We start from the raw sequence: 13,474 nt of genomic DNA on the forward strand, positions 1-13,474 counted from the left end.
ATCTTTAAAAATACGCAGCTCTGTGAAGACCAGTACAGCTAGAGAAAACCAGATACATTTCAAATTCATGTGAATCTGATACCTTCTCTTGCCTGGAATGGTTTCTGCTGACTTAAAGGCTCTAATTTAGCATTAGCTAAACTATGTTGTTTAAAGACCTCTTCCCAAGCAAGTGTAGTCATTCATACCTCTGCCGCCTGTCCTGCAACTGATATGCTCTGCTGGGAATGGAAATAATATACTGATTCCTTCATGTACACTTCCTTCCTTAGTCTCTTGCTTCCTGCAGTTTGAGAAATGCTGATCTAACCTACGTGCCTTGCACACAGACAAAAAAGGTTTTATCTATAGTGTAAATTATTAGTCCTCTTTTTGTGTTGTTATCACAATACCTGGGAAACAGCAAGGAACAAAATGGGGATTTAATCCCTTTTACCATTATTCCACAGAGCAAAAAAGATTTTGCAAGGTTTTGAAAAAAACGACACTCAGCCGTTGGACAAATATATATGCAGTAAGCCTCAATGCACTATGGAGCACGGAAGAAAATACAAGAAACTTCAGTGGAAGGGGGAAGAAACCAGAAAAGCAGCTCTTATCACATTTTGTTATCTAAAATAGTGCTTAGGTACAAGTAAACAAAGTTTTAAACTTAACTGTTGGACTACCATAGGGCACAAGATTAAAGATTTCTCCTTGGGAAGAAAATCGCTCCACTACATTCAAACAAGGCATATACTATGTCACCCTTCAACAGCAGCACAAACCCACCATCATTCTGAGCAAAAACTGTGTCACAGAAACTCTTCTGAATGTCACACTGAGAAATACTCATACCAGGCTAGCTGTAGGATTGATTTTCTTTGTTTCAACTTTCTTCTCTGCTGTTAACTTGCTTACTGATTGCTGAGCCACTTTAATTCTGAAACAAAATACACAGAAAATACATTGTTAAATTCAAAGAAATTAAACATGTTCTGATCCTGCTTGGTATATACTCTATCTTTGAGAACCATCACCACTAACTCTTTAGGCATATTAGCCCAACAAACTGCTATTACTATTCAAAGACACTTAATAAAATATCAAAAGCAGATCAAAGTACATTTTATATAGAGAAAATCAAAAGCAAAAGGACAGACTGCCTGTATTGTTCACTGAAATTGTCACCAGGCAAACAATTTCTCTGCTCTTGCAGGATCTGGGTTTTATGGAGTATCAGGGTTTTACGGTGTCTTCTTCCCACCAAAAAAGCTGCAGTATCAAGGCAAGAAGATACTCCTCTGAAAAAAACAAAAGCTAGCTGGCTCACTCTGTTGTATATACAGAACGTGCTATTTTATTAGGCCATCTGCCAGTCTACACTTGATATTTCCTCAGAAAACCTTGAGATGAAAGCACCTGCCAGTTATTCCTTAATGTTTTCCCTGTTGCTTTACATGGAATTGACTGACCAACCTGACTGATGTGGTAATAGCTGGAGAGGCAAACTAGAAGGGGTTCTTGTCTAGGGGTAGTTAAACCTGTCTTGTCTGCAGCTACAGACCAGTCTACTGAAAGCACTATTGAGATAAGGAGAAAGAAGAACACAGATCTGATTCCCCTGTTTCTTGCCTTTTGCTCTTAGGATTGTGCATAGGGAACCCCAGTTTCTGAGGGAGGAGTTCAACACAAAGAACCCAATCAAGAAGTTTAATCAGGAGAAAAATCAGAAACAGAATATAATGAAAAGGACTTGACTCTCCTCTTCCAGAGAGAGGAAAGGGCAGGGGAAATTATGTGCTAAACAGCGATGAAAAGGAAAGAATTTTTTTGGCACTCCTAAGAAAGGATCTGCCCAGCTATCAGTGCCTTTAAAATGCTGATGCTATAAACACCTACTTTACAATACTATATGAAAAATGCAGAGGGAAAGAAGTTGCGAGTGAATTTTTACAAGCAAGGAGAACTCAGCAAACCAATTTTCACTAATGCACACCAAATCAGTCTTTTACTAGAAACAACACATTTCTTGGCACTCTTGAACTGAAAAATTCTATTTTGTTCTCTTATTTAATTTTTTCAGCTGCCAGATATAAGTGCTATGGCTAGTCAAGAAGTATTTAAAATACTATGTCCAGTTCAAACCACTTTAGACACACTCAATTTTTGAGGAATTTTGGAAGAAAAGCAAAAAGGAAAGTGGATTATAGCTGCACTTACTGATGTGTACTTCCTTACTCAACACTATCAGCAAAATAGATTCTTTTAAAAATATAGAACACGTTATTGTGTTTATCAACGCTCAGTTTGGAAACTAAACTTCCTTCCGTGAGCTATGTATTTTAGAAGCATCTACTGGGTAGTTATTGGCGGTGTCTCACTTTCCAGTGCTTAAGAACAGGAGGAAACTGTTACAGTACTTTCAACTGAACTTATTTTCAACACAGTTTAGCTACAACATTGATGGAAAGTGTAAGTACACCCTCAAATACATAAATATAGAATTATTATTCTGTACATTTTAAAATATATCTGAAGTCTTTTAAAAAGTTAATTAGTATTCTACATTTCTGCAGGTAAACTAAGAGGCAACGTACTATTCTATCTTTTTACAATTTTGTTAATCAGTACTTTAATACTTAATGATGGATGATAGCATGCACTGGACAGCAAGCTATTCCTCACAGCTACAAAGTTCATGCAAAGATGATGATATATTTCAACTGATGGTATTCAGGTTCAGCAGAAACACACCAAGGTATCAGCTTCTAAATTCTTCCCTATTTTGAGCACATTTTCATCCCACTCACATTCTCTTTGGCCTTAGGAGTATTTCCCAAACACTTGAAAAATGTTTTTATTATTAAAAATCATGGCATGTAAATATATATATATATATATATAAATAGTTATAAATATAAATAATTGTAAATTATGGGATTATAAATGTTTAGACTTAAAAAGAAAATTATGCCTATAACTGGTTTAGGCCTAGTTCTGTGTATTTTATTCTATATTTGCACAATTTCCAGGAAACCTGGATTTTTAAAAATAGAATGCATAATTTGGAATACAAAATAAAAATAAACCAGCTCACTAACATTATTTGAATTGTGATATTTGGCTCATAAAAATGACAGACTAATTACATGTCACACTTTGGTCTCCTAGGGAAAAAAAATCATCACTCTGCTAACATATGAGTGGTGAGATTAGCAGACATTACCAGAAAATCAAGTGCATAATTTAAAAGGAATGTAATTCTTGGGGATTTTTAAAAATCAGATGGCTCAATTTTAAGAAAGCAGTTAGCTCAATAATTACATCAGTAAAGCACCCATGCTGTAAAGGTGCCTTACAAACAAAAATAATTAGTTGTTAAACATGGTCAGGATACGAGAACTGGCTATTGCGTTTGGAAGCACTATCCTTGAAATTGAGAAAAATGGAAGAGTATGAAAGCTATCATATTCAAAATAATAAAATTGGCTAACAGCAGAAGTCTAATCCTCATATTTCCATTATTTTACTCTCACTAAAAAAAACCTAGATATGAACACATAACTTTAACTGTCCATTAAAAGCTATAACAACCTTCCATCAAAAGCTGCAAACACACACAATATTCTTTATTCATGTCCAGCTCTGGAGTCATCAGCACAGGAAAGCCATGGACCTGTTGGAGCAAGTCCAGAGGAAACCACAAAAATGATCAGAGGGCTGCAGCACCTCTCCTGTGGGGACAGGCTGATAGAGTTGGGGTTGTCCAGCCTGGAGAAGACTCCAGGGAAGACCGTATTGCGGTCCTCCAATACTTAGGGGAGGCTTATAAGAAAGAAGGGGACAACATTTTAGTAGGGCCTGTTGTGATAGGACAAAGGGTAATGGTTTTAAACTAAAAGAAGATAGATTCAGACTAGATATAAGGAAGAAATTTTTTACAATGACTGGAACAGGCTGCCCAGAGAGGTGGTAGATGCCCCATTCCTGGAAACATTCAAGGTCAGGCTGGATGGGGTTCTGAGCAACCTGATCTAGTGAAGATGTCCCTGCTCATTGCAAGGTTGGAACAGATGACCTTTAAAGGTCCATTCCAACCCAAACTATTCTATGATTGTATGTTCTAAAGTTGAATGTATGCACAACATTTGACCAAGTCTGTAATTGAAATGGTAAGTAAAAACAAACACAATACATACTCAAAGAATGATTAGCTAGTGACTAGACAAACTCAGTTAACTCAACTTAGTTGAGTTCTCTGTTCACTCTATTTTTTTCTACCACCCTTCCTTAGCACAAATAGAAATAATTTCTCATTTGTATAAACCACATAATAGCATAACTTAATTTGAAAAGGTTTTCATTAAAATACCAAATATTAGAAGTAAAATTAGACGTGAATAAGGTACAGAAAGAACAAAATTACGAAGTATATTCAAAAGGACAGAACTAAACGAATAATTTTCTGATCTTTTCTTAGACCCATATGCTACGTTATTAATCAATTTGCATATACCACACAACATCCTATTATTTTTAGTTAACTTAAACTATCAAACATATTATAAAGTTGTTTAAGGCATTACTTGTAGTTTATGATAATTTATATAGATGTAAATTGTTTAACTTTTTGTAAAAGTATAAACTTGCTTAACTATCAATTGTTCGGCAATTATGTGTTCAAAATCAAAATCAAAAGCTATGTCAAAATGCACGGGAAATAAATATTCTCTTAAATCTCCCTTCTTCCTTGTGAGTAACAGCACTCTATTAAATGGTAACAAAGGTGGCCAATTTTAACATTTATACCTTACAGAAACCAGGTGGAATAGAAAATAAGTTGAGGGAATATGGGAAATCCACTGAAGTCTTGTGTGGGTCAACAAAACTCTGAAGAGGACTTTGAAATACATTGCTAAAACATATACTGTAGATGTGCTAGAGTAAGTAGTGTCTTAGTGACACTGATTAGGGGGCAAGATTTAAAAAGTAGGAGCTTAAAATACTTACTCACTTCATCTTGTTATGTAAACTTGTTCATTCCTTAAGTGTTACACGAGACACCAAACAGAAGTCTACGTGTCTTTTAAACACCTCCAGGGATGGTGACAACCACTTCCCTGGGCAGCCTGTTCCAATGCTTGACCACCCTTGCAGTGAACAATTTTTCTCAATATCTAACCTAAACCTCCCCTGGGACAACTTGATGCCATTTCCTCTCATCCTAACACTGGTTCCTTTGGAAAAGAGACTAACACCCACGTGCCTACAACCCCCTTTCAGGCAGCTGTAGAGTGATAAGGTCTCCCCTCAGCCTCCTTTTCTCCAGGCTAAACAACGCCAGTTCCCAGCTGGAAAGATAATAGGGACTGATAAGTTCAGTTTCGGGAAGTTCAATTAATATGTATTCTGAAAAGAATCTCCTCAGGACCCTTATCCTGGAGAAACAGTGGCAGAAATCCAGCCCTGACGTAGAGCTCCACAATTGCAACTCACAGGCGCAGGCTTAACAACATGAACGAAGCATCCCATCAACCACTCTATACCCCTTCTGAGGTTTTGTCACGTGAATTAATGTACAGGGAAGCAGCTCACATGAACTGGACATTAGAGAGGCATGACCATGAAGGGGAGTTTGGAGATGTGCAAAGGAATGGACTCAGTTAAAAGATTTGGTTTTTTCTTCCTGTATCAGTATAAAATAGCATGGATGGGCACACTAGTCTAGCTATGTTTTAGAGATTTAATGGAAGAGAAATTGGGACTGAATCTAGTAGATGTGAAATCAAGGAGAAAGAAAGGGGAATAGAAAAGTCAGCAGAGGTATATCTAAAAAAGAAAAGCAAGAGGGGATAGAAGTGTGTGGTAAAACACGCTAGAAAAATAGTGACAAGAACACTTTTGAACAGAGAGCACTGCAGAGGACAAAGAGATCATAAAGGACGGTGGAACAGGTGGATCAAAACACAGAGACAAAAGGCGTGCAGGTGCTAATTTAGCAAGCAATAACATGAGGCCAAAAAATTAAGGAATGGGATTGCAGGTTGGTTACACCTTGAAACCTGACCAGCTGCAACATAGGTGTGTTCAAAGGAAAAGTTACTCTCCTTCAACAGCGCGAGCAAAAGAGGGTTTTAGTTTTAGTGAATTATTTAGTGAATAAAAGTGTGGTGTCAGCTGTAATAGTGAGCAGTATTGCACATTACCACACAACATGGAAAACAAAATTGAATGAAATTATCAGAACAATGTGTTTTTAAATAGGAGACTCATGACTCTCACATTGCATATGGATCTTTACTATAAGCAACAGGAATACAGCTGGCTTTTTCCTGCCTTTATGTGGCAGGTGTTGTCTTCCCCTGTAAATTGGATGTAAGCCACAACTCTTACATTCGAAGTTATTAGTGAAAAATAAAGACATTATTTTTATTCAAAATTATTATTTTTATTTTGTAACTAGGGGAACTAAATCTAAACATAAGCCTGTATTTATTAAAAGGTTCCTTCATAAGCTTGGGAAAATACTTTTTCTCCTTACAGGAAAAGATACTATCTAGCCAGGGACTAACCAGATAAACTCATAATTTTCACCCCTGCTTCCCATTCAAGTCAGACAAAAGAGGGTGTGAGTTTAGAATCCCTTCTAAACAAGTCAGTTGCTACTCATATATGTTCAGGCTCTGCTACTGTGCAAATACAGAGACCAAATTATCTGGTTCTCTCAACCTCTTGATATTCTGGAATAATCCATTCTCTTTGCTTCTGCAGCTCCTTCTGTGCAGCTGATGGGTTGTGTGGATAGTTGTGGGTTATGAAAATAGCTTGGAACGACAATTCTGTGCCACCTGAGCTTTCCATGACTTGAAGTTCAAACTTCTCCCATAAGACTGTGCTGGCATAGGAATTGTGCAACCCAAATTTTCAGATGTGAGTGGAGATGAACAAGCAGAGGTAGTTACAGTCAATATCAACTGTTTAACCTAGAGCTACGCTACATACCCAGCCTAGATCCTTAATGACTCCCTTTGAGAGATTAAGAAATATCCCCATAGCTCAAATTCCTTTCATGTGTTACATGCCTTACTGCTCTCAGTCATATGATAATTTCTGTATGCAGCCCATACAGAAATTACTTAATCCTTAAGTAACAGCACCATTTCCTGAAAACACTGTTAGACCACGTAATACAACAGGCTACATTTCAATCTCAAAATTTTAGAAAACAGATGCCTATGTACTACCTGGACTGGCAGATGATTTTACAGAGTTCTTGGTTAGCCTCACAGTTAGAAGCCATATCCATCTGAATAGGAGAATAACTTTACTTTGAGGATGACAGAGCCCTGGGACAAGCTGCTCAGAGAGGCTGTGGGGTCTCCTGCTCTGGGGACATTTAAAACCCGCCTGAATGTGATTCTGTGCAACCTGCTGTAGGTGACCCTGCTTTAGCAGGGGCTTGGACTAGATGCTCTCCAGAGGCCCCTACCACCCCCGACCAGTCTGTGAGTCTGATTCTGTGATAACAAATTACGAAGTTTGAACATTGTCCACTTCTACTACCGTGTTGTACAATACAATAGCCTAACCAAACCTTCAGGCTTAAATCTTCTGGAAATTGCATTTAGAATAAATGTCTGCTAACTAAAGTGGTACAAATACAGTAAAAGTTTTTGTCAGCGGAATTTGTCTCCAAACCTCAAATTGCTAATATGCTTGATATGTTTGTATTTTTTCTGGATCTACTGACAGTGTTTTGATTATAAAGTGGGTGAGAAATTTTAACTCTGTAGTCACAAGAAAAAAACCCCTATTTTTATGTCTTTAGGAACGCTGGTGTTTAAGAAAAAATAGGAAGAAAAAGGCTACACAAATTCAGATTAAAAATATGCTTCAGTATGCCTGAAATGGCTGCTAGCAGATACCTAGGAGCGTATAAGGACGGCCAAAGCATACAGTGATAATCCCCAGAATACTTTCGCAGCTGGAAGCTGTCTTCATGTATCACAGGCCTTCATGTATTTTGCTAATATGAATTTGTACTGTCACCATTTGGAAGCAATGGAAGCTTTTGGCACCTGTGACATCTTGTGGCAGAGCGTTCAACAGATTAAGTATGGCTACTGTAAAGAGGCATTGCTGTGTTTGGCTTGTACCAGCCACTTGCTGACTTCATTTGATGCTCTTCAGCTGCTGTATTAGATGAGGTATGTAATGACTATTTCCCATTTACTCTTCAGGCTTGTAGAGATTCCTACCGTATCCTTTTCAGTAGGGTCCTTTCCAAGCCAAAGAATTCCCCTTTATTTAAATGGTTCCTTATGCAGAAGCTGTTCTGTACCCAATTGTTCTCATTCTTACCTCTCCTAGCTCTACCAGACCCTGCTGGAGAGAAAGGGAGAACCACCGCATCTGGATAACTGTAGATTCATATAATGATTCAGTGATGTTTTCTGTTCTGCTGTATAGTACTTTCCTAATAACACCTAAAAATAAACACTTTTTTTCTTTCCAAGAGCAAGAGCCTTGATGCAGCACTTTGCCAGATCTGTTGTATGCTCTATGGAAAATGCCCATTTCTGATTTGCAGCACAGGCCTGTTATTTATAATTATCTCCTCAATTTGTCCCATAGCTACATCTTAACCTCAGAAACTTATAAAAACCCTCCCCTTTTTCTCTGTCTGCATTGCTCAACAATCTGATACAATTCTTCATTAATTCATGTACCAGCTACTTCAAACCTTTCTGGTATAGATAAAGGCTACACTGGCCATCTAAAATCTACTCAAAATGCATGTGGAGTGTAGAAATGTAGAATGTCACCTTATTCTCTTTCTTCACTCAAGCACAATTAACTTCAACTCACTCCAAAAGCTTTTATATGACAACAAGCCATTAGCCTCCAGCCTGGCAATGCTGTAGGACCCTTTGATCAAATTTCCTCACAAATATGTTGTCTTTTCCTGATGCTGCAACTATGTGTACAAGGAACTTCCAGCATAAATCAATAAAGTTACCTAATGATCCTAATGATCATATCTGAAATATTTTCTTGTTCTTTCCTTATTTCTCTTCCATGAAAACTCATTTACGTTATGATGTCAATTTGCCTTAACAGACCATTAGTTTAATACTAAGTGAAACAAACAACATCTGGGTTTTTTTTCATACAGACAGATTATCTGGTACCTGGATGATGTCCTATTTTGGAGTGTTGACTAATGCTCAGGACAGAGTGTTCTACCATAGTACAAATTGATTAAAATGGCTGTGAATCTAGACCCTCACGGACTCTCCTTGTCTTAAGTTACATATACATGACATACATTAGATGAAAGATAAATGAATTTTTAAAATCAAACTATAAAATTAATCTGGTCTTCTAAAATAGATACAATGTCTTGAACCAAAACATATTTATCTTCATTGCTCACTGTGATATTGCAAATGAAAGTATAATCCACTAGCTCCTCTGTGGCAAGTGTTTCTGTCAAATGTCAGTCATTTGTTAGGTATAAGATAGTGTCATAATTAGCTTAATCAATGGTTAAAAATATTATATATTGTATTGGCCAGCACTGCTGAGAGATTTTGCAATTTACATGTTATCTCTTACGACCATGTGGTCTTACAAAGACTCCCCAGACTTACTTTTCCTGTGCAGAAATAGAGGGCAATGAATATAATTTATTCTGTATTTAATAAATAGAAGAATTGGGTAGAAAGCTATAGCCAACTCTAATTTACTATAATAAACAAAAATCACATGGGCACTGCTGAGTGCTTTTTATTTTGTTAGGACATTTTCATCTTTACTATTAGCTATTTACACTGGTACATTCAAAGCTTCTGCTTTTGAAAGCTGTTACAGCCTTTGTGGCAAAAAAAACACTGTGGTTTTTTTCACAAGATGAAGCTGAAACCATCAACATGCTTTGGGCTAGAGATGAAATTCAAGAACAAAGAAAGCATTATAAAAGGTACCATTAAAAATAGGACTTTCCCCCCTATTTTTAACATGAAGTACACAGTTCTGTTCACTAAATAATGATTATCTTCTCCAGCTATTGAAACACACTTAGATTCTCTTTTTCTTTTCTACATTTTGACCTATACAATTTGTATGTATGCTCAATCTGAAAGAGATGGCTTCATCCAGTATAGTAACAGCTGTAGCAATCTTAACTTTGCGGTTTAAGCAGTGGGTCGAATTAACAGCAATAATTCCTTTCATATCTAATTATTTCATATTTAAAGTGTAACACCCATAATTACATAATGATAATCCTTGTCATATTTCTTTTGCAAAACATACAATCACAGTTTGTGATGAAAACACTCACTAAAAACTATTAGTATTTTTTCTATTTTTACTTTTTCCCCATATTCAGACTTGGCTAGGATATCCTCTTGAAATATACTTTACAGATCCTAAATGCTTTAGTAGACTTAGAGGTAGGCATTCATATATATGTATAATGTATTTCAGTTGTTATAAACCAATATTTGTTTCGATTCTGAATTCATAGACATGCCCATTACAAATAAAATTAGTAGTCTAAGAAAAGGAAGTGAGAGTGGAATTATATGCAATCTACCATGGTGTAAGTGCCTTGTTGTCAAAACCCCCTCACCTTTGTTTTAGTCTTCAATTCAGTTATCATTACAAATTTTATAAACAGAAGAAAGCAAAAAAGCATTTGATGTACCTGGATGCACAGACACAGCAAATTAGAAAGCTGTCAGCAACAAAACTAGGTTTTGATGCAAAACAAAACAAAAACAAGTCTCCAACATTTGGTGAGTATTATGGTGCATTCAAATTAAACTGTCAGAGATGAAAAGGTGATCGTCAAAGCAATTTTTATTGTAATTGCATTCTGGTATTGACCCTACTGTCTGAAAGAAAACTGCCATCATATTCCTATCAGAAATATGGTTTTGAAAATTTTCTTCATTTTGTCATTTATTTAACATATCATATCACATCACATCATACCAAATCATAATCTATCTAGGCTCGTTATCTATCTGTAACTCTGTCTTGCATTCCTAAATGCTGTGCAAATTTTGCCCAGGAAAGAGACAATGATTCAACTATATTTTGCAGGCAGCTAATTTGTTTTCACGGTAGGTTAAATGCAGGGCAGCTCAGTCAAAGTGTTTCCTTTACTTTAAGAAAAAGTCTCATAGAAATCTAATTAGATTTCTACAGTTGTGTTACATTTGGGAGCCAAGTAGTTTTTAGACAAAACAGGCTCTTGCAGCTGAGGCTGTCATTTAGTTCAAGGCAGTATTCTTTTTTTTCCTGAAATTCTGAGCTTTTAAGGTTATCTTGTTATACAACACAAATTAGTTCTGAGTATAAACTTTAATTTTGGAATCTTAGATCTTTTGACCTATTTTTACTACTGTTAATTTTAACCTAATATGTTTTTTGTTATACCTTTGCATAATGATATTTCTGCATATTATAATTAAATTTTGACTTTTCTGAGCTATAGTAATTGAGAGAAAAACTATAATTCAATATTAACATTCCTATATAAATGTAAACAATGAAATCCATTTTTAGGTATCTGTGTGACTACCTAATTCAGACACATTTTACACTGAGTTTTTGCAGCTCCTCCTGAACATTGAAGGGTAATCCAATTGTAAATGTTTTCACATAAAGATATCAATGCCTCAGTTTAAGAACCCAGGTTTGAAAAAATTGACTTACACTGCCAATTCTTCCTCTTTAAAATTTTCTTCAAAACAAAATAATTGGTTTGCGATAAACAGATTTTTTTAAATTAAATTACAATCTCTAAAAATGCAAAACAAATAGTGCATCCAATTAATTAGGCAGTTAAGGAAGACAGCTGTCCATTCCTGTCATACTCAGGATTTTAGTTACCGATATGCACAATGACCCTTAGCTTGCTTGCAAACTTTTTTGGACAGCAGCTCATCAACTGTTAGTCTCAGACTTTGTAAAACAGAAACCTTAAATGGTCATGACTTTATGGGACATTTTCAGGTGATGAAAATAGCTTTTCCATCATTCTAATCTACCAATTTCATGACTTCTTCTCAATAGCACATTACAAAACAATTTAGGATGATGAAAAAAGTTCTTCTGTCATTCTAGTTTACTTATTACACAAGGATCATCATTTCATCAACTCATTGTCTTGAAGAATCATCTAAATTTTGAATGTAAAGAACAATGTATTGTCCTTTTTAGATTAATGAAACTGTAAAAACAACTTGAAGTGAACCCTGAAAAACAGTCTGTATAATCCAGAAAGTGTCAGCACTTTTAAGTATTGTAGCAACTGGTGGTCTCCATCCTGCTAGCATTAGTTTACATTTACGAATAGGAATAAAGGTATCCATCAAAGAAGCTGATGACATATTTGCACTGTGGTTCTATTTTTAGATTTTATTTATATAATTATTAAACCCTAACAAATTCTTATCTCATCCCAGTAAGAAAGCACAGAATTTAGCAGTTTACTTACAAACAAAGATTTCTTGAATATTGTGTTAAGAAAGTTAAGAAGTTATGTAGTGTTAAAACATTTACAAGGCATTTTAAATCAATTTCTTTGAAGGGATCATTGTATGCCATCAGCAAGGTGCTAATTACATAAAATGGAATGGATGTATGGTCTGGTGGTTGGGTTTTTTTTTTTTTTTTGGTAGTTAATTCCTATTCCTCTGCCTGCTTTTGGAACAAAAACAAGTAATGATTCAGCAGAAAATATATTCCCGAGAAAAGCCTTATCATGATTATAGCAATCTGCTAGCGACTGTTTATTTTACAGTTTTTAACATGTAAAACAAATTTGCATATTGATTTGGACACAAGGAAATAAAAGATTATTTGTAAATGTTTGCAGTTGTCAGCTTCCAAAATCCATCTAATCATTACGTAGACAATACAAAAAACAACTTTCAAGTGTGTAAAACGTATAGCATCTGTAAAACAATGCTGATAAGGTTGATAACCAGGAACTTATAATTTCTTGTCCTTTAAAAATCTACGTGAACTGAACCTAAAAGCCCCACTGATTTTGAGCAAATTGGGAAATGTAACTGTAAATTAGTTTACTACTTTTGCTGATACTTTTAAAGACATTTTTCTCTAAATCTGTGTCAGTTTGGAATAAGCACCTGGGTTTATATTTCATGCTGAAAGTGATTAATCCATTCTTTTCCAAAGCATGACCGCATTATCACTTTGTGGGTCTATGTAAATGAATTGAGATATGGTAAGCATGGTGTGCTTGTAGTGGAACTGTTTTTTCTTTGTAAAAGATTATAAGCTTCTTTAAGAAAATCAAGAAAATAATTGAAGGTTTTCTCCTTTTTTTTTTTTTTTTTTTTTTTTTTACTCTAACTAATAAAATCAGGAGACTGCGGTGAGATCTAGCGGCAAGTAGTTTGATGTCCTCAGCAGGACACCAAAGTCAGAAGTAGTGCTGTAAATTCAGTGTGGG

At 35.6% G+C, this 13,474-nt stretch overlaps 1 protein-coding gene across 1 annotated transcript in view; it reads right to left on the reverse strand.

Moving 5' to 3' along the window:
* The window catches only part of FMN1 (formin 1), a 148,155-nt gene that overhangs the window by 9,922 nt on the left and 124,759 nt on the right, over positions 1-13,474 (reverse strand). The window contains exon 16 of the mRNA XM_055813279.1: positions 838-922. Coding sequence (XP_055669254.1) covers positions 838-922 — 85 coding nt within the window. The remainder of the gene's footprint in view (positions 1-837; positions 923-13,474) is intronic.

The sequence above is a fragment of the Falco peregrinus genome, chromosome 1 (assembly GCF_023634155.1).
Source record: "Falco peregrinus isolate bFalPer1 chromosome 1, bFalPer1.pri, whole genome shotgun sequence".
Lineage (NCBI taxonomy): Eukaryota > Metazoa > Chordata > Aves > Falconiformes > Falconidae > Falco > Falco peregrinus.